Raw genomic sequence first — 18,239 nt, forward strand, 5'->3', positions numbered from 1 at the left:
AAAAAAGAACCCCCATTTATGGATTTAGGAAAAAAGGGGATAAAATGGTAAATAAATATTTGTCAACATTCTGGATTATTCCCAATTATTCAAGTGCCAAAGAAGCAAATTCTCCCACAAAACATCTAGTTCAGATTTCTGTACAATTTTAATAAACAAATCATTTATGTCAGAGAAAAATCGTATCTCCGAATAGGAGCGGGGAATATGGACTCAGAATTTTATCGCAGTATTTTGTGGAAGTATTGTGATAACGATGAAAATAAACGATTTATTATGTCTTTTTTTTAGGCGGTGTTATGAATGGGACTGCATTCATAAACCCAGAAACACAAATATTCTTGAAAAACATTCCCATTTATAAGCTTTGACAGGACGGCAGTTACTCAAAGTGGGATTTATCACACAGTTAATGTATGTAAACATATTTCTGAATTTACTGATACGTATTGATGCTTTTTGTGAAACAGTGGAGAAAATGGTAAAAATTAAATATACTTTTTTTTAAACGCCATTTATTGGCATTTATAGAATATAAATACATTTTTTTTATTGTGATAAGAAACATTTCATGATGAATGATAAACAATACAAGAAAAATCCATCCCTACCTCCAAAACAACATTTTAGTTAAAAGAAAAGTTTTAAATGTCAATTAAGTATCTAATCAAAGACACACAATTCTTTGGACACTTCTATGGATATTTATCAACAGAAGTGCGAGTAAATGGCAATTATGTTAACAAGATTGTTTGAAACTTTAGTAAAGGGTTCTAAGATAGAAAAAGAAAAAGATTATGACTCAATGACATCCGGACAAGATGATTCTGTTTCACATGCTCATTTTAATAATCACATAGAAAACATTTGTTGAGCACAACATATACCGTTGTTGTTGTTTTTTTTTTCCTTTTTTTTTTTTTTTTAACCAATATACTGTGAGGAAAACACTGAAAAAAATACATTTGAAACAATGCTAAATATTTCAGCAAATATTCCTACAGTTGTACAATGACCCGTCACCGTACACAATCGGCTGCAGTAAACATCCAGCCTTTGCCGGAACACACAAACTTTTCTGGCTGGACCCTCAAAGAAAACGTACTTCCATGACATGAAGAGGCGGTCTCATAGCAAAATGTCTCACTGAATACAGACAAACCACAAACTGTAATTTGACGTGTGGTAGAGCATATAAATAATAGCAAATATACAGTAAATATTAGCAACCAATATTATCATTGTACAAGGGGAGAAAAAAAAAGGTAATAAATACGCCGTTACTGTCGGCACTGTACAGCTGCATGCGACGGTATTGTGTGGTTCTGTGACCACGTATTTGCACGCTCAAGTGTGCACACATTCACAGAAGAAGAATGTCATGTTATGACTACGAACTCATCTCCCCTCACCAGACATCATGGTACCTTTCAGGAAGTGTTGGAACAGATCTGCAACCAGCTGCAGGGCTGTTGGCAATTTTCAAGGTGCTGAGGTGAAAAATAAAAAACAATCCAAAAAAAAAACAAAACCCGACACGAGTTGTACAAAAAAAAAAAGGACGTGTTTAAAAAAAAAAAATAAATAAAAATCTGTGCACAATCATTCAAAGCTCTAAAATGACTCACAATTCATGGGGAAATGCTATTAGAAATAAGTTTCAAACATTTTAAATAAGGGATTGTAAATTGTGGATTTGATTACGTTGCTCCAGAATAGCAGAGGAAGTTTTTAAGGTTGTGATTCAGCAACACTGAAATCATCAAAGTGCTTTTGTTATTTTCCAGATGATCTTTGGATACGTTCACGTTTTTCCACCCAGAACTTGTGTAATAGTCTTTTTGATGAATTTGATGTAAACCCCCCCCCCCAAAAACCCCCAATAATAAACAAAATATATTTGGGTTGTTTTCATGAAATTATTTGGCTTCACATGTCCGCTGTCTTTCTAAAACAGCATTCCACGCTCTCTTTGCTCTACAGTGTGCCACAAAGTGCAAATTGTGCTGGGAAGTCAACAGATTTCTTCTTCTTGAGAATATTGCCAGAACGTTTGGAAGACTACGAGACAACAACGTCCTCTTGTAGAAAACTGGACACATTTTACAGCTACATGAACATGTTAAATAAATTATAAAAACTCTTACAAAATGACATGGTTGTACAAGAAAACAAAAAAAGGCACTTTTTTTCCTCCTTCTTTTTTTTTTTTTTAGACAAGTGTTTAAAAAAAACAAACTACGTGGTTACAAGTAACCTGCTGACCAGTAGTTTTTGGTTGTGTTATTTAGTCTTGAGATATTACAAATATTCTACACGAAGATAAAAATGTCCTGAAGTGCAAGTTTGGAAGTCCTTTTTTCCACAGTTCGTAGATTCATACCGTCTAATCCCACTTTCGGTCTGTTAGGACTCCGATTCCAGCCGCGCCTCGGCAGTTCTCCCTTGCCAGGCAAGCAAAAACATACCGCAACAGGGTTTCTGAGCCTTGTTTGCAGGGGGTTTGCCCAACATTCAGACAGGCCTTGGTTGCCAAATAGCTCCAAAAAGCCTCATTGCAGGATGCCTCCACTGCAATTAAAAACAAAAATTCAGCATAAAAAACCGTCCCGTTCTGGGACCGCCACGGGTTCCGGCTAGGTTTCTGCGGACGAGACGTCGCACGTCGTCATTTCTGTCCCGTCCAGGTCAGAGGAACCGCCTCTACTCGCACAGTCGCTTCTGACGGCCGCGTCCGCCGGCGTGCCGTCATCCGTGGTCAGGTCGAAGGGGAATTTACTCGCTGGGGAACAGTCTTCGCCGTGTTGGCCTCCCTCTCCGTCGCTGGTGTAGAAGGGAGGCGAGGGGCTCTGGGGGATCATGCTCTGGTACCAGTTTCTGTTGTCCTCCAGCGTGTCCAGGATGTCCTGGGCGTCCGGGTGGACCAGGTCGGCCCACGTCTCCCACAGAGGGTGGACGATGAAGTCTATGAAACTAACCTGGAACAGATCAGGCAGACGTTAGCAAAAGAGGAAACAGGCCAGGAATGTTAGTACGGTATGGAGTAGGGCTGATGTAAGCGAATTATTGATTATTCTGTTGATTTATCAAGTAATAGAATAAATTAGAAGAATTTGACAAAGCCTCGAGGCAGATCATTTGCCTCGATAAATTTTAAAAATGGAGGTCCATGAATCTTTGGCTACAGTTCAGTGTGTGGTCTCTACCTGAGTCCTCTCTACTGAAGCTGTGTGCTTGTCACACATCGGGCTGATCTCCATCCCCTTCTCCCTCTCCCGATCGCCCTGGTGAAAGAACTCGTCCATGATCCTGTCGGTCCACTGCCGGTACAGATCCAGAGGCTTGGTGGGGTTGCTCAGGTCAGCGCAGTGGACCATGTTACACAGCACCTGCAGACACAGAAAGGCAGATCTGAGCGTCCGGCTTTCCCCCTCGTGGCGTTTCTAACAGACGGATGCTGGCAAAGAGCCGTCCCTCACCTGCATCCTGTCGGTGTAATTGTCCAGCAGCAGGACGCCAGAGCTGGTCACCTTCTTGGTTTCCACCATGGTTTTTAAATTCGCTAAGAGGTTCATGTGTTTGGACATGTCCGTGGCCAGAACCTGGAGGACAAAAAGGGAGAATATGAGGTATTTCAGCTTTATTGTCACAAAATAATCAATAAAATAATCATTCAGCTTAGCCATGGAAAATGGGCAACAGCAGCAGGTAGTGCAAGCTAACTACTTTGTATTTAGCATCAAATATTTGCGGCGTTTCTCCAAATGGCGGCTTTTCCACGATATTAAAGGGGGAGCATCTCTTCGACGACTGATGTCGAAATAAAAATACCCGCTCTCGTTTTCATTTATCATGCGATGAGCTGATTTGTTCCTCACCATGTCTATGACCATCCTCCGGAGCATCTGCCTCTGCTTCTTGCTCAGGTTCTGGAAGATGTCGCAGTTGTCTTCCTGCAGCAGCTTGAAGCCCACAGCCAGGTGGTGATTCTCCAGCACTGACTCATCGTTGTACATCAGAGCCAGCTCAGAGTCTGCCAATGGAGGAAGAAATTAAATACCGCTCCAGGTTCACAATGTTGCCTTTGGACTCCTCAGACCGTTCTGGCAAATCTTACGAGTGAGCCAAAAGAAATAATAATAATAATAATAAAAAAATCAATCACAGAGACTCACTAGTGTTGATGAGGAACTGGTTAGACACTCCTGGGTGGTCCACGTCGTGAATGGCTGCGCCAAAGATGGCTGCCAAGATCTCCAGATCTGTGAAGACCGCCTGAAAGAGGAAAAAAAACAAATAAAATAAATAAACAACAAAAAAGAAAAAGAAATAAGCTTCAGCTGGTAATGAACTGGCCAAACAAGCCGAGGTAACAGACAACAATTGGAGACCAATCCTTTCATCATGTGTCATCGTCTCTGGCATGCGCTGAGCAATGACGCAATGCAAGTCGCCTCATTTGAGACAAAATGGCTCTAGAAAGGGGCGTTGGTGACGGAGTCATTAGCTAACCGCGTAGCTCTACGGAAAGAGTTGGGATTCTGTCAGTTCTGGGCCACTTACGTCCAGGGCAGGCGTGGACAGCAGGATGTGCGTGGACTGGGCCACGTCGGCGGCGTGCAGGCTGTTGTGGTACGTCACGTCCGAATGGTAGTGGTCCTCCAGGGTCAGCATGAAGGTCACGAAGGTGTCCGTGGGAATTTTGAAGGTGCGCATCAGGTCTCGCTCCTGAGTGTGGGCGAAGATGAGGACAAAAAGGAAAATGATGAAGCGGAGATGTTTTGGTGTCAAATAAAGCTTGGATAAAGCATGTTCAAGTAAGCAAATCATTTGTTGCGAGTTTATTTTATTTTATGAAAGGATAGGATACATATTAATCAACTTGAATATGTTAAGAAAGTATGCCAGATTTAGCCACAGAGGCTAATTTTCATCTGTTGATGGAAGGGATTAAAATATTTATAATTAACAAGAACGACAACATACGTGACCAATGATTTATGACAAATGTCAACGCATCGCTAGGAGTACTGCAACTTACAGTAAATATTTAGAATAAAAATAAATGTTTAATCAATCACTGACGTGATAAATTAAAAGGAGTTCAATAGTTTATATTTGCATATTATGTTTTGAAGGACAATTTTGTTTACAGAGACTTCACAATCCATCTCATTTATGGTTTCGGCTGTGTGTTGTTTTTTTTTACTTCTGTTTTTCTGTTTGTATTTTTTGTGGGGTTTTCCTCTATTGTTTTTGGTCTGAATATTTAAAATATCTCCCAGTTCTAGTGTTGGGTGTTCCTTACAAAATTAAATTCCATTGGTTTTTGAGAGGGCAAATTTATTGACATATTGCTTGAAAAGGGTCTCAAAACAACAATATTATTCTTTATTGCAATAATTACTGGGACCATTTGTTGCCCAGCAAAATTCATAATCTCTACAAGCCTGGCTAGAATTTTGTTGATTTTATATACAGACAAAAAAAAAACATAATGAGGAAAGTTGAAGACAGGAACTAACCTGAAAGATTTTATACATGACGCAGGTGAGCGGTCGGTTGTGAGAATGCTCCGCCACTTTGAAGATATTCAGCCCCCATTTGTTAACGTCCTCCAGGTCCTGTTAAATAACACACAAGTTCACATCGTTAGCCTTTCGTTTTGATTTACCTTGGCCTAATTTGAGCTAAAAACACCTGTATTTCGCTTACTTTTGAGAGCAGCTCTTCCTGGTCTGTCTTGACCCCGAAGCGGTTGCTGACATTTCCCAATGTGCTCGACGTGTGGTTGACCTTCTTGACCCCGCTGATCTGTGTCATCATCCCAACCTGCTGCTGCTGGCTCTGCTTCCTCTTCCTCTCCCTCACCTTTTGGAGCGGACACGGAAGCTCCAACTCGTTCTGCTTATCTGTGGGAGACACAGGAAAGAGGAGGAGAAGAAGAAGAGATGGTTAAATAAATGATTTAAAAAGGGCAGAGAGGTTGCTGCATAAACAGTTGTTTTGTCTCCACTAAAACTCCCACTGACTGCAGGAAAAACTAAATTAAAATCAAAAACTCCGAATGCGACGACAGCGCTGCGATTAAACGAAAGCAGTCGAGATTTGCTAATGAGATGTTTTGCCACGTAATATTCTGGCGGCGCGTTCTGTGAAACGAAACCTGGAGGCGACAACAGTTCAGGGAAAAGTGGAAACAAAAACGGCTCATCCTCAGCTGAGATGCTCAGACAGAGAGACATGTTAATATGCGGGCAAAGTCAGGGTGCGTGATTCAGTCTGTCTGTCTGTCTGCTGGCTGGCAGCGCTCACATGCCGCACACAGTGAAATGATTTTGATGATCATATGCACCGCAGCGGAGAAGAAGAAAAAAAAAGAGTCTCAGCTACATCCTCCACAAAACCCAGGAGAATGATGTGTTTGAACCCGACGCCTGTCAGATGCACTGCAGAAAGAAAAACCCTTCAAAGACAAGCAGAGCTACGCCGTTTCCTTTTTGTTATTTGTTGGTTGAAATGCAGCGAAAGTGTTGCTGGTGACTAGAATCTGCTCTGAAACTGACTTTTTGTTTCCTGACAGTAAATGCAATAACAGCAGCGCTCTGGTGTGGAAGCTGTTGCTGCAGGAAGAAAACTCAAAGTTAGCTACTTTCATTATATCAGTGTTGAGATGTGCAAAGATGTTGCTATATTCCCATAAGAGGCTGCAGAAGAGCGAGAGAGAGCAAGACTTCTACTCTTACATGGGCCTGTTGCAATAAACAATAAATCAATTAAAACAGATAAACATTTTGAGGGGCAATTTTGTTCATAAGGACTTCACTATCCACTTTATTTGTTGTTTATTTATTTTGGATATTTAAAATGTCTTCCAATTCTAGTGTTAAATGTTAGAAATGAAAGTCTCTTGGACATTGAGAGAGTGTTCTTGCATGACTATGGCAACTATATTGTTGATTTGAAAATGGTCTCAAAACAACAATATTATCGCTTATCACGATAACTTCTAGGACAATTTATCACCCAACAGAATTTGATATTGTGACAGGCCTACTCTTTCACACGGAGTGACGTTGCATCTGGTTCTGATTTATTCCTGAAATAATGACCCAAATAATTTTTTGCCAAAAGTAATACATAAATATATATATTTTTTGTAAATCATCTTTTGGCAAAAAAAGACTTAGGTTGTTATTTTAGGAAGGTGACAATGTATAGACTGGAAAACATCTACAATTTTTTCCTAACAGTTTTCTCAAGCTGTTAGGAAAGCTTATGCTTCTTTGTTTTTCCCTTCCTATTATTGCCAACTTTAAACATGTTTTCAAAGAGTTATAGAGTGTCTGCAGGCTGCAAGCTAATAGAGGCTAGAGGGAGTTCTATAGGAGGCTAGTTGTGAGTCATGAAACACTGTTCTGCTTTTAAAGACTATAACCAGTGCTGTTCTGTTGAATAATGCATCGTCTCTTCTAACTCTCCCTGGTCTCAGCCAGAGGTCTTCTTCAGACTGGATTCGACTGGTTTAACGAATCTTAGGGATCACCTTAAGTCACCTTATGACCTCTAGCTGTCGCTGACTCTGTTATTCCTGACTGCCGCTGCCTCACAACGCTCTGATGATCGCTGCAGTCGTTCTGTGATGCTGCAGTGCTTACCTAAGAAGGTGTTGGAGATGTACTCCGACACTTGGTTGCCCGAACGGCTCATCTCTGACAGGTGGTTCAGTTCCCGGTTCAGCATCCTCTTGAACTAGAAGTGAAAAGACAAGAAGAAGAAGATAAGAAACGGCTCTTAATGTCAATTTCTCCTGCTTTTATGTGCCGTTATGCGAGTCTTTGTTAGTATTTGATGTCAAATCCGCAAAGTGCAAAAATATAGTAGCCATGCAGTCAACTGGTATTTATGCGCATTTGTTCGTGCCGCAGTCGTCTGAATCAGTGGGAAGGGATCTGGCGGACGCATTCAAACCGAATCCGGCTTGCTTTTCGAATCCGACTCTCTGGCGGAACACACCTTAATGTATCCCCAGGACACGGAGAACAGGTAGTTGGCCTCAGGCATGGTGCTGAGCTGTCCAGAGCCCCTGGCGCTCCCCAGCAGAAGCAGCGAATGCTCCTCTCTGAGTGGACCCCCAAGGCAGAGCTCAGCCCTGCAAGCCTGGCGCTCCAGAAGCCACCCAAACCACAGGGAGAAAGAAAAAAGACCCAAACAAAAAAAACAAAACAACGCGCCGTCTCCGGAGGAGGGGTGCTGCGGCAGCAGAGCCTCTACATCCCAGCCCTCCGGATGTACCTCCTCCCAGACGCATCCATTGTCTTCAAGGGAGACAGTGACAGAATCCCCCAGGAGACCTGATCGATGTTCCTATTCCAGGCGTCTTCTGAGCGTTATCCAGTGACAAGCGGCGGATAGAGTGAGGCTTCGCGACGGGAGGATGGCAAAAAGGCAGCAGAGGCGATGGGGGGAGGGTGGGATGCTCAATCTGCAGAGTCCCTTGCGGCAGACGGAGTGAGGAGTGTGGTGTCTCTCTCCGTCTTTGCCTCCCACCCTCGACTTAACGCACAGCAGTGTGAAGCGCTGCAGAAAACAAGAGCTGGGAGAAAATCCCCTTACATCTTCTCTCTCTCTCTCTCTCTGTCTTTTTCGTCCCACTCCCCCCTGCTCAGTAACGCAAAACAGACGCAGCGCACACTGCGCAATGCAAGGCTTTCCAAGCAGCAGACTGCTTTTTTTTTTTGTTCATTTGATTAATTTTTTCTAATAAATCTGATTATTTAACCACATTTTCTTTTTACGTTTCGTTCCTATAAAGAGGATCGAATCGAGATGAGATTCAGGAGTGTTCAGCTCGCCAGCCACACAGATGCCCGAGTGTCATAGCAACAGCAGCGTCACATGTTCCCGCTTTATCATTCCCACGGTGGTCCCCTCTCTGAATATAAACCGCATCATATCAGAGCCGTAGACGGCGAGGCGCATGTGAACGCTCTGCAGCAAGCTGAGCCTGACATGAATACAAATGGGAAATGTAAAAGCTGCTAAATGGTCACTTTCAGTTCCTGCTGCCTAACAGGAAACATGATCACATCAAAAGTCCCAGAGAATAATAATAATGGCCACTGGAGACGCACCAATCAAGCAGCTATATCCTGGAGTTGGCAAATGTTCCCAGAATGACGGGAAAATTTTAGTTTTTTCCTTGTTCATTAAATGTATCAAAACTAATGTGCCTCATGATTATTGATTTTAAAAGAATCTGGTTAAGGTTAGGAAGTGTGTAATTTTTTAACTACTATCAAATAGGTCTTCAGTCAAATATTTGCTGTGAATTTTCTCCTTTGTTATTAATTATAGCTCTTTGTAAAAAAAAAACAAAAACAATCTAATCAGTCATGATTGTGATTGGCCGATCGGACCACAAAGGAAAGTAGGAAAATCGGTATCTGGCAGGAAAATCCCATCGGTGCATCTCTACTGTTAACTTCCCGAAAAGTGAAAGCTGCCTTGACGAAGTTTAAAGGAGGGAAATAATCTCACATTAGGGTCTCTTTATACTCAAACCAGTAGATCTGGTCTCCGAGGCGAACATCTTCGACACAGAGAAACTTGAGCAACTCCACCAAGAAGCCAAAAAACACTCACTCACACACACACACACAGGTTGTTTGTGAAAATCAGTAAGTCCCTGACGATCAAATGAAAAAAAAAAAAAAAAAAAACTGTACTCTGAATGTGGTGGCTTTTACTTCACGAAAATGGGGAAACTGTCACCAACTCTTCTAAGTAAAGGAATTGTGCAACTTTGAGGCAAATGTCGATAATTCAGGGTCGTGTAGTTCAGCTGGAACACGCAGGGCACACTGATGACATGTCAGATTGCCTGACGAGTTGCATTAATGTGTGCAAGGTTTTACATCAGCAGGGAGTTCTCATACAAATGAAAAAAATGCATCAAAAAAAGAAAAAAGTAAGATCAATTTTGCTGAAACAAAAGCATTATTAGAACAGATGGAATAGTTAGACTAGTAAAAAGATTTGAAACGTTTCCTCTGAATATGTGCATGTCAATCAGCTGCTCCACGGAATCAGCTCTGACTGTCTGACCCAAATTCTCACGATCAAGACTGAAACAAAGTTTTAAAGAAAAGTTTCTATCCAAGTTCAAAACAACTCATTCATGCTCTACTTAGTCTTTAAAACACAGCAGACGTTTTTTAAAACTCCAACCACAAAAAAATAAACTCACCTTTTTCCAACTTGTGAACATCTCAAAGTTTCTCTTCTGCTTTTCAGAACAACATAGTCCCATTGTCACTTAAAAAAACCCAAAACCGACACGAAGGAAAAGTTCACAAAAGGCCCTAAAAAAAGTGACAAGTGTTCAGTCCGGTGCCTGCCTGCTTCTGCCTCTTATTCTCTCTTTCCTGATGTGGCGTCAGGCAGGAAACATAGTGATAAAATGCCCTGACTGACTGGGTAACGCAGCCTACGAGGAGGCCCCTGTCGCTCCTCCCCTCCTCATGCAGGCCCGAGCATGTGCCCCCACCTACTTCCTTTTTACTTACCAGAGGTAATTCACTCAAGTCATTTACATCCTGCTTCCTCGCGTGGCCTCAGGCGAGCGGGCGGGCGGACGGCCTACTGACATACCTGAGCACGCAACACAAAAGTCCCTAAGAACGAGTTCAGCCACAAAAAAAAAAAAAGGCAGAGAAGTGGTGGAAATTTTCAAATGAGGAAAATGTATTCCTTTGGGAAGAGTTTGAACTGTTACGAGCAGGAAGTACTGGAACTCGTAGAAATAGCATGGGAACATGTTGCAAAAATGCAGCTGCGCAATCTGACAAAGACCAAAGTGAGCCAACGTCGCCTCTGTCCCTCGCGTGTGCAGATGTTTACGGTGTCAACACCCAGTGAACACCCATGCTTTCACAGTTTAGCAACAGTAAAAAAAAAAAAAGACATTTCCTAGAAGGCCTTAACGAGAATTACTTGAGAAAAGTTACAGTCAGAAACACGGTTTTGTTTACAGCCATTTAGTTTCCATAAAGATTTAAAGGCAAGAACTTTTTTTTTTAATATAATGACTAGAGTTAGCTCATCCGATCCCCTCACCACTCTAACAGCGAACCAGAACTGTAATTTAATGTCCATTACGTCTGCAGACCCACTGCTGCATCTGTTTCAATAACTGTGTCATTTTTTCCCCCTTCGGAGGACGGCGGTGCTTCAAAGCTGGAGTGGCCACACGCGAGTTAAAGTTTCCGACTCGCTCGTCTTTTGCCCGGGGTCTCGCTCGCACGCTAACCCGCAGGGCGCAGAAACTCCTCTAACTGAACTCAGATGGTGGTGTTTGTCCAAGGCCGTCGCCAGGCATCGGCCACGGGAGTGCGGCGAGGCTAATGATAGTGAGGGTCAGGGAAACGACTCGCCCTCTCCCCCTTCTTAGGTCACCCTGACCAGGCAGGCGGTTAGCAGGGTGTGTGGTCCCCATAAACCCCCCCGGACACACCTGCGCCCTTGGACGCTGGAAACGGAGACACCCCCGGCTTTGATTATGGGTTCAAATGCATCCTGCGGGTCAGGAAAGAAACGGGCTCTTTGTCAGCACTCCTGACGGATGCCCACCGTGCTGCTATAATAGTTGCAACAGAGGAACTGGGAGGTATGCTTTGAGTGAAATGAATCCATCTAATTCCTGGTGTTTCTGTAGGACTGACTGGGTTAGGGTAGATACTCTAGTTAAACAGCAAAAGTCACAGTGAAGTGTTACGTCTAGTATGCACTTCTAATTAATATAAAACTGCAGTTAACCCCAAAATTATCCACATCTTTGGGAAATTTAGTTTTAAAATAATCTTAATTTTTCATGACATTTTTCTACAGATTAGGGTGACAGCCAGGGCCAGACTTACATGGATGTGGGCCCCTGGGTTAGTTGGTGCCCAATCCCAATCTACTAAAGAAATATTACTTTACTAATGCAAATTACAGTACAAGTGGCTGAATACTTAAATTGGTATGAATATATTAATATGGTATGAATTGGCCAGAAACACCATGTTGTTCCCAAAAGAAATTACTATAACTTCATAATTTTCAAATACTTGGAATATTGCTTATACTTATAAAAATGCCAAAATATTAACACAACTCATCTGATATAGGTCTATGTTTAGTATATAAAGCACCATGTCTGCAAACATAAATTTATAAAATTATTATTTTTTTTTATCTGGTGGAGCCGCCCCAAAAATTGGGTCTTGGGCTAGTGCCCCTGTAAACCATTTCTAAAGTTTGACCCAGGTAGTGGCAATGAGGCCATCTATCTTCAAAGACAAAGAGAAATTGTCATGTAGCAGCGCAATTCATGTGTGATGTTTGATGAATAAGAAAACAAAACAAAACAAAAAAACCCAACATTTTCGTTTTCCAGAACTCCTCCTTTAAAATCTTTAAAAGAGTAATGAATTTTTATGATTGTTTTATCCTGTTTAATTTAAGGTGTAATAATTGACATTCCCCCATTTTTTTTTGGACTGTTTCTATACGTAAGCAAAAATAATGAATGCATAGCATCATGGGTTATAGAAATAAAACTGGATGGCAACCTAATAAACTCTTACATCCTTTCATAGTCGCTCAACAAATCTGGGACAGTGATGAAACTGAAGAGTAACACGATAAACTGTTGACCTTTGCACTTTCAAAAATCAGCATTGGTCAACAATGCCACTGTGCCTGACCAGGAAGCGGCGTTGCAGCAGGCTTCAACGACCTTCTGGTCATTGTTTTGCCAGCTCTAATGACGTAGTAGGCTTTAAAGACCAGACCTGTGTGCAAGCGCAGTTATTGTAGTCTGGAAAACCGGAAGCAAAGCAGAGGAGGCGGTAGAGGGTCCAGGGGGAGGGCAGAGGAAATAAAAAAAGACAGGAAGGAGGTGTCACGGTCACAGTCACCCATCATACGGTCTGACAACATCCCTCCCAATTCTAAGCTCCCCTTTGACCAAATGGACGATGAAATGGACAATACCCCCGGCTGAGTGTTCATAATTTCACGCCGCCATACTGTCTGTACTTCCAGTGGGGAGGTTAAGTAATAAATGTAGTCATTTAGCTTAACTTTGTACAAATGATGCACCCTCGTGTATCAAAGCAAAACTTGAAGCAATGAGTTCAACTTGAACATCAGCATGTTTGTTTAGTTTCAGCTTAATAAAATCATATGTCTGACATAAACATTTTTATTATTGCAAAACTTTTATTAGACCGGATTTACTCATGTGTCACAAATTATGGGAATGAATTCTGAGTATTTTAATCATTCAACGAGGGAGTGATTTTATGTTGTAGACACTGATGTTTCTAAGAAAAAGATATCAACCTCACAAGATGTTCTCTAATAGCATTGTTTAATTAAATGGTTTACAATTATGGCTTTCAAACAACTTTCCTGGAATGCGCACTGTATGTTCTCTCAGTAATATTGGTGATACTGTTAGCCTTAATGAGACACAATGGGCAACTCAAACATTGACTGAAAATCTTAATTTGGTAACGTAACATGCCAGTAAACAAAAGGTACAAGAATGTTTCATGTTTTGTTGCTCCAGGAAGCTAATTCTTGAATATTGCCAGCAATGTCTTCTAAGCTGTGTCTCTGGTGACACAAAGAACCCATAAGTCAAAGTAGGAATCAGTGTTTTGCCCGAGGACAATGACATGAACTCTAACTGAAGAGTTAAAGCATTTTGCATGGGATGCAATTGTGTTTTTCACACATTTTGGTACATTTCTACTTCCCACGCCTATTGAGCCACAAAATAGTTGAAAGCCCATTACTTCATATTACGAAACTTCTGTAGTCAGCAATTAAAAAAAAAAAAGTAGGGTTAAACCTATTCATTAAGAGTTTCTTAGTGTCATCAGTAAGCAAGGACTTACCATGAAGCCTATATTAGCTTCAAGGTTAACCTCAACTGAGCTGCCATAAGGGGGAATGCTGTTAGACTGTTAATGGGTAAATTATCAGCAACAGAGTCAGAAAAAGTTCCAAAATTTTGAAAATGTCCCATCATAGTGTACTATTGGCAAGCAAGCAAGATGTGCATTGCAAATTGGCCATGCCCTATAAGTGCTACAGTAGGGCTCTTCAACGTGTGTGGCGTGCCGCCCAGCGAGGGGCGCAACATGAGGAAAAGCATGTTAAAAAATAAAACGGTAATAGCAAAAAGTAGCTGCAAGCATTGAGATAACTTCACCAAACCTAAGTCAGAGACTAAATGGATAGATTTTTAGTACCTAAACCTATGGTGAGTAAGGAGACAGAGTTTAGGCCAAGCAAAAATAAACAAAAGACAGAAGCATGACCACGATTATTTAAAGCTGGGATTTTCATGGGCTGGGTCTGAAGATGCTCAACTACAATGAAAACAAAAAATTAAATCAGGGCTTATCTGGCTCAGACTGCACAAAAAACCCCACAACAGTATTGTTTAACATAATAACAATGTTATTGATGGCAAACGACAGATTTTTCTCAATTTTTCACTTCTTTTCCAATAGTTTCTATTCTTGAACTTTAGCATCTCAGTCATTTAGCTTTATGTTGTGACTGGGTGTAGACATGAGGCTGTTAAAGTCTTTCCAAGATGCAATCATTTGCAATTGCACATCTTGAAACTGATGATTGTAATTCTGCATATTGTGGAGCTTTACATACAAAACCTTGCTACTGTGTGAGTTGTTTAAATTTAGCAATATGTTTACGCTGGCTTACAGACTTCAGAGTTCCCCTCAACTGAGTACGACAAAGAGTGTGTGAACTTTATATTTATATGTTATTGAAACATTAGCTTAGCAACGTTTCTAGCAAATGTTCACATAATGAGGGTGAAATGTTTGCTGCAGTTAATGCCTGTGCGTGTGACTGCAGGTGACCTCAAATGCTTTAACTTAAATTTGGTCTTTCTTATAAAATTTTCTCTTTACCTAATTTGCTTAAACATCTCAGTCAGATAAAGACAAAAGAGCCCATGTGCACGTCGCACTGGATTGAACGCTGCCTCTATTCAGCTACGATCATGTACCTTTGCAGTCAGCTGAAATGCATGTCTGCAAATGAAATGCGACCATTTCCAGGGAGCAGGACTTACACATCTTCAGAGATAACAGGCACCTTGTTGTATAATATGTAAAACACTCTATTCATGCTTCTCCTTTTTTTTGTATCCGAGATCCCTAAAGTGATTTGCAAGTGCGTCAATGTGGCAACAAACATTTTGCATATGCTGAGCATATGAACAACCACACAGCAGATAAAGCAGTTTTACAGAAGTGTGGAGGAGCGGAATTAAAACGGTCCTGTCATGATGGTGTCAGTCTCAGAGTTTGGTTGTTCTCTAATATTTTAGTGTTAAGGCACCAAGGATTTAAACTGTAGAAGGACAAACTGAGACCGCAATCGTATTATTTGTAAGCTTGAACACAAAGAGAGACCAAAGCTCCCTCTCTTCGTTCATCTTTGAAATGAAACCCGCATTTCCAACACAACTCCCGAAACCAAAAGTTGGACAGTTCTGATGTAGACAGAAAGCATCCTACCTTGTTGGAGGCCATGTCGCTGACAGACCGGTACGTCTGTATCGTCTCCAGCTGGTCCAGACACCAGTCCAGCTCCTCCATCGTCTCCATGGCCAGCTTCTGGTAGGACTCGTCTGCCAAGAGACACACGGACACGTAGTCAGGTCCAAGCGGATCCATGGCCGCGCTCGAGCCTGCCGACGGGGCGCGTGGCGGTCCGAGGGTAGCGGGATGGCCTGCAGTTTGCACGGGGGACTGGCCCGTGGAATGTCCGGAAGATGCCGAGGAAGAGGGGGATGGGTGCACACAGAGCTCCTTCATCTCCGTAGAGCTCTATGCCGCCTCAGAGAGTTCAGGGAAGTTGGATTTTCCAGACAAACTGAGGGGAGAGTTATTCATGTGCAGCCTCATTCTCCATGTACCCCTTCTTCCCCTCGCACTGGTGAACTCTACAAACCCCCCCTCCCACTCTGTCTGGTTCCCCCACCCCTTCTCCTCAGCCACTCTCAATAACTTCTCCCCTTTTCATTGCTACTCATCGGAACAAGTGGCGTGAAAGTAAGGAAGACCTACTGCCTCCTACAGCCAACGTGCTTGAGACCCCACCATTGAACCACGAAGGACAGTGACTCTATATCTTTCCCCTCCTAAGGAGACGTTTGGATAAAAGAAAAACTTTCACTTTATTTTCACTTGCATGATGTTGTCCTTTGTATTGTGTTTGTGAAAGTTCTGTGGGTAAGAAGCGTAAAAGCACTTTGTCACTGCTTCAAAGAGAAAGACCCCGTTTCTTCCTCTCCCGATGACTTCCTTTCTGAAACATGAGGTCGTGCCTCTGCTGAACTGTCTCGGCTGCAGCTCACGCCACCGTGAGCCTCACAAACGCCCTCTTTCCTCTCAAACTCTCTGGAAGGAAGGAAAAAATTTATATCAAACAGCAACACTTGTTTGCACAAGCAACATGAGAGGCAAATTTTCACTCCCCACACTGACTGGGGGAAGCCAGGCTAGAGCCTTGCTTCTGCCAAAGAAACCAAAGCACTTCCTCTTTGGCCGCGAACTTCTGCAAAACATGGAGTGGATCAGGAAAAAAAAAAACACAAAAAAAACGCTGGATCAATGTTGTTCGGTTTAATAGCTCTGCCGTTTCCAGCGATGACTCACATCTGCCAGGAGCGTGGGTACTTACAAGGAAAAAGACGGGTTTAAAAGAAATAAGACGTGTGCAAGTATGAAGAAACAAAGAAAAGACGAAAATACAAAGGAAAAATTTCTGCAGGGAGGGACCGTTGAATGCATCTGGATCTCCCTACCTTCCCTTTTCTGATGGAAAAGACTGATCTCTACTTCATAGGGCTTCACACATGGAAGGAATTTAGTCCATATGCTTAACACAACAAGACAGCCAGCGTGCTACTCTCCAATTCACGTCAATATAGCAGATCAAAGCCTTTCAAAGAACAGTGATGGCGTACAGATTTTTTACCACCACTTTTTAACAAAGAATAGTAAAAAAAGAAAAAAAAAAACTTCAGACATATTGCACAGCTGAGGAAGCCGCCCACTTTGAACTGTGATCAGAACAAGATGATGAGAATAATACTTCGAAACAATAAAGAAAGTGAAATTTCTGCAGTTTTCTTTTCTTTTGTACAAATTATGCCACAGTTATAACAAAAGAACATTTGCTTATAAAATAGAGTACAAGTGGATGGCAAGCGTCGCAGTCCAAATTATTCAGAGGAACCACATAATCTGTGAGTCAAAACTCTCAGAAACGGAGTAAAACTCGACACTTTCTGTTCAAAGCTCCTTTTTCAAGCCAAATCTTGTGTTTTTTCTGTTTGAACAGAATCAAAGTAGATTTAAGGATTTGACTTTCAAATTGTCCTTGTGTGTCATTGAGTATGTGCATGGTTATTTGTTCTCTGTGTGTCTATGCTGAGGAGGGGTACCAGCCATCCCATCACAGGCATAGATGGAAACAAAGAGAACCAATTTTTCAGTAATCTAGGTAACTGCTTATTCTTTTCAACCCACTTTTTGGAAGGCCAAAGAACCCTGTGTGGTTGGGTTGATGTGATGAAATCGGTTTTCATTGTCGCAGTTGCATGACAAAAATTATGTTATTTTGTTCTCAGTCTCATGGGCCATCCAATTCCCTGTCAATATTCACACCACCACAGTGAGGAACACACTGCCAATGGAGACACCCAACTTGGCTAAAACCAAACTTAATACTGGCTGATAAAGCAATAATAAGATTTACTGCAATAGATACGTGATCAATGTGAATAGAAAATACATCCAATAGAATATTCTACAATTTCACTGAACTCCGATCCCGAACTGCATGACATACTGGAAAGGCTTTGACCTCTTGACCCATCATGGCCCAGCTAACAAAGGTTGGTGGTATCAACTCACTCTCTCACTTCTTTGTTACCTAGCAGCAACCTTTTAAGTAACATGCGCGGTAGAAGCTTCAGGTTTTGCCACTGTTCCTCATAACTGCTTGAAAATAAGAAGAATGTCGTGGAGAAGGAGAAAATGGTCATGTCATCAGATAGGCAGTAATTCAGATATTTTAAGTCAAACAAGAGTCAGACCAGCTACAAATTTATTCTACCATCTCATCACAGTAGCATCAAA

At 41.8% G+C, this 18,239-nt stretch overlaps 1 protein-coding gene across 2 annotated transcripts in view; it reads right to left on the reverse strand.

Annotated features, from left to right (window-relative positions):
• Window positions 1-825: 825 nt before the first annotated feature.
• LOC114146139 (cAMP-specific 3',5'-cyclic phosphodiesterase 4B-like) overlaps window positions 826-18,239 on the reverse strand; it is a 67,786-nt gene continuing 50,372 nt past the window's right edge. Inside the window, exons 9-18 of one of the 2 annotated variants that reach the window (XM_028019955.1) lie at window positions 15,609-15,721; window positions 7,659-7,752; window positions 5,716-5,912; window positions 5,526-5,624; window positions 4,564-4,728; window positions 4,176-4,275; window positions 3,879-4,033; window positions 3,480-3,602; window positions 3,207-3,389; window positions 826-2,978 (exon numbers count right to left, since the gene is read on the reverse strand). In XM_028019955.1, coding sequence (XP_027875756.1) covers window positions 2,637-2,978; window positions 3,207-3,389; window positions 3,480-3,602; window positions 3,879-4,033; window positions 4,176-4,275; window positions 4,564-4,728; window positions 5,526-5,624; window positions 5,716-5,912; window positions 7,659-7,752; window positions 15,609-15,721 — 1,571 coding nt within the window. In that variant the 3' untranslated portion in view covers window positions 826-2,636. The remainder of the gene's footprint in view (window positions 2,979-3,206; window positions 3,390-3,479; window positions 3,603-3,878; window positions 4,034-4,175; window positions 4,276-4,563; window positions 4,729-5,525; window positions 5,625-5,715; window positions 5,913-7,658; window positions 7,753-15,608; window positions 15,722-18,239) is intronic. The other variant, XM_028019954.1, reaches the window with a different exon arrangement.

This window comes from Xiphophorus couchianus, chromosome 6 (genome assembly GCF_001444195.1).
Source record: "Xiphophorus couchianus chromosome 6, X_couchianus-1.0, whole genome shotgun sequence".
Classification (NCBI taxonomy): Eukaryota; Metazoa; Chordata; class Actinopteri; order Cyprinodontiformes; family Poeciliidae; genus Xiphophorus; species Xiphophorus couchianus.